The following is a 2,568-nucleotide window of genomic DNA, read 5'->3' as shown; positions in this document are numbered from 1 at the left end:
GGGGGTGTTTACTTGAGTATCTCGTTTTTTGGTTTTTCTACTGGGATATGTCATCCCTCTCTGTCTGGGTTGGCAGATCTACATTATTGACCATACTCTCCCCCCTTGCAAAATTGTAATAACACACAGGGACGCACGCGTGTGGGGAAATTCAACTTGAAACAAACTCCTCCTAGTGGGTGGTTGACGGGTGCTCTGGTGTGGTTTGCTTCTTCTTTCCTGTCAAACATCTATCGTCCTTGTCTCCCCTTCTTCTTTTTTATGTTTGTTACTCTCTTGTAACAGCTCTAATCTTCAGGCGCTCATATGACCTTATGCAGTTGTGAGCGCCGTAAAACTTCTACTAAAACTAAAAACTCCTTCACCTTGTCTTCATTGACCACACTGGTAGTCGGGAGTCGAGACCTGCTAAGTAGGCCTACTCCGATAAAATTGAGCCCTTCGAATTTTTTTTCCCTTCCCATTCAAGAACCCAATAGGATTTTCTGAAACTGAAATCAATTTTTTTCTTTCTTGGATTCCGTTTCCGTTGGTTTTGTGTAATTGATCATAAAGGACGTTGAAATGCACTGGTTTATATGCATTACTTGGAGGATTTGTCATATATGACGTGTTTATGCTGTGGTTTATTTGCATTGTGGCTCGCACGATTTGTCGTAAATGACGCGCTAATGCACTGTTTTACTTTCATTACTTGGAGGATTTGTCGTAATTAATGGGGAAATTAACTGGTTTATTTGCAACTTACTTTAACAGCCACCTGTACAAACGACAACTTCTCATATTTCCCCCAGTCTACTCTAGCGGCCACCTATCCAAGACAAATCACCTGTACAAATGACCTTGTCCCATTCCCCCCAACTTGCTCGGACAATTTTGACTGATGTTAATTGTGCCTTTTTCTGTCTGTTGTTGCCCAGGAGACGAACACTCTTCTGGACCTGGTGTCCCGCGGAACCATCGACCTCTTCCACCAGCTGACAGAGAACCAGAACGGCTCGACGTCCGACTCCCCGATGAGCCTCCCGACAGAGCACAAGTCAGTTCACTTGAAAATTGTTCCGCAAAATACGGGGCTGTTGTGGAAATATTCATGGGCTGAGAGCTGAAAGGGGTCCATTTTGGCCTAAGTGCAAAATCAACCATTCTAGAAGCATTCGAAGGATATTGTATCAAGTCTGCGAATATTAAATGAAGTCGGCCTGGTGGTTTTGCCACAATGGCAATTTCTGATGTGTCTATGTCAAAGAGTTACCTATTACGCGTCGCTGTAAAAATCTTTTTCTCAAAACAAGGAGTGTGGGCGTAGTCACCTCTAGCCCTCGGCCGAACATAATTTTAAAGTCTTTTTCATAGCTGTCAGCCAGTGAATAAAAACATAATTAATGCATTCTAGGGGCTCTTAGTACGATAGTCTGTTTTCATATTGTATAATAATACATGTTAGCTGTTTTCTAGTGTTGCTCTGTGCTTACTTACTGATAGTGAAAAAAAAAAATGAACTCTTAAGAATGGATTTGTGAAAATTAATGAGAGCAAAGAAAAATTATTAATTTTCTAGACAGGATTTGCAAATTGATAACAGTAGTGAGAATGAATGAAACCCAAAAGTCAATGGGAGAGATGTTTTGGTGCTGGTCCTCTTTCAATAATGTGGATTTATTGAATGTGGAAAGTGCATTAAGGGTTTGGAGGGGTTTGTATTGGCAAGTGCCCACCATCTTGACCAGCTATGTGAGGAAAGTCTGTTTTTTTTGGGGGGGGGGGGGGGGGGGGGGGTTGAAAAGTTTGCAGCTATTTATAAACAGGCATGGTTTGTAAAAAGCTGTTTGAAATCTAAGTCTGTGGTATTGCGGCTTGGCTCTTTGCCCTTGCATGTCGATGATATAAGTTCCATTTCTTGAGTGGGGAAGTTTCATATCACCACGTGACCACCAACCTCTTTCTATCCAAATTTCTCAGCTTCCAATCTAGACAGATCGGTTGTGTTTATTAAATTAATTGTAAGATCGGTTGTGTTTTTTTCATTAATTGTAAGACAAATGAACAGGCTTTAAGATGATATCAATAAAGCCACACGCCAAAATTTGATGAGAGCTTGATTCCACCATGTCATGACTTTAAAAAACGCTGCGGGGATGGGGGGTGTGCTGCTGAATTTCAGATTGTCATTTATACTGGTGATTGTCTGAGATAGGTAACTGTTAGACAAGGATTGACTGGAGTTGAAATTAAAGGCAGAAGTATATTCCAATTTGTCGAATTTTCATTATTTTTCTTTTGTGTCAAGGAGCAACTCTGAAAACACGATCTGGCTGGTGGCGCCGCTGATCGCCAAACTGCCAAACGCCATCCAGGGCCGCGTGCTGAAACTGGCCGCGCAAGTCCTGGAGAGTGGGAACAACCTGTTTGTCTCGGCCAAGAGTAAGCAGGAGAAGGAGAAGAACATGAAGAGGTGGGTTGTTTTGTGTGGAAGTGTGCGTGTGTGTGTGTGTGTGTGTGGTAGGCGACAATCTGTTTGTTTCAGCCAAGAGTAAGCCGGAGAAGGAGAAGAACATGAAGAGGTGT

General features: G+C 42.3%; 1 protein-coding gene across 1 annotated transcript in view; it reads left to right on the top strand.

Annotated features, from left to right (window-relative positions):
• LOC101848582 (mediator of RNA polymerase II transcription subunit 12-like protein) overlaps positions 1–2,568 on the top strand; it is a gene marked incomplete in the record, with an annotated part of 78,486 nt that overhangs the window by 55,795 nt on the left and 20,123 nt on the right. The window contains 2 exon segments of the mRNA XM_013081641.2: positions 921–1,039; positions 2,291–2,455. Coding sequence (XP_012937095.1) covers positions 921–1,039; positions 2,291–2,455 — 284 coding nt within the window.

This window comes from Aplysia californica, unplaced genomic scaffold, assembly GCF_000002075.1.
Source record: "Aplysia californica isolate F4 #8 unplaced genomic scaffold, AplCal3.0 scaffold00139, whole genome shotgun sequence".
NCBI classification, from domain to species: Eukaryota; Metazoa; Mollusca; class Gastropoda; order Aplysiida; family Aplysiidae; genus Aplysia; species Aplysia californica.
Note: the sequence above shows the minus strand (reverse complement) of the source record. Positions and strands in the feature narration are given on the sequence as shown.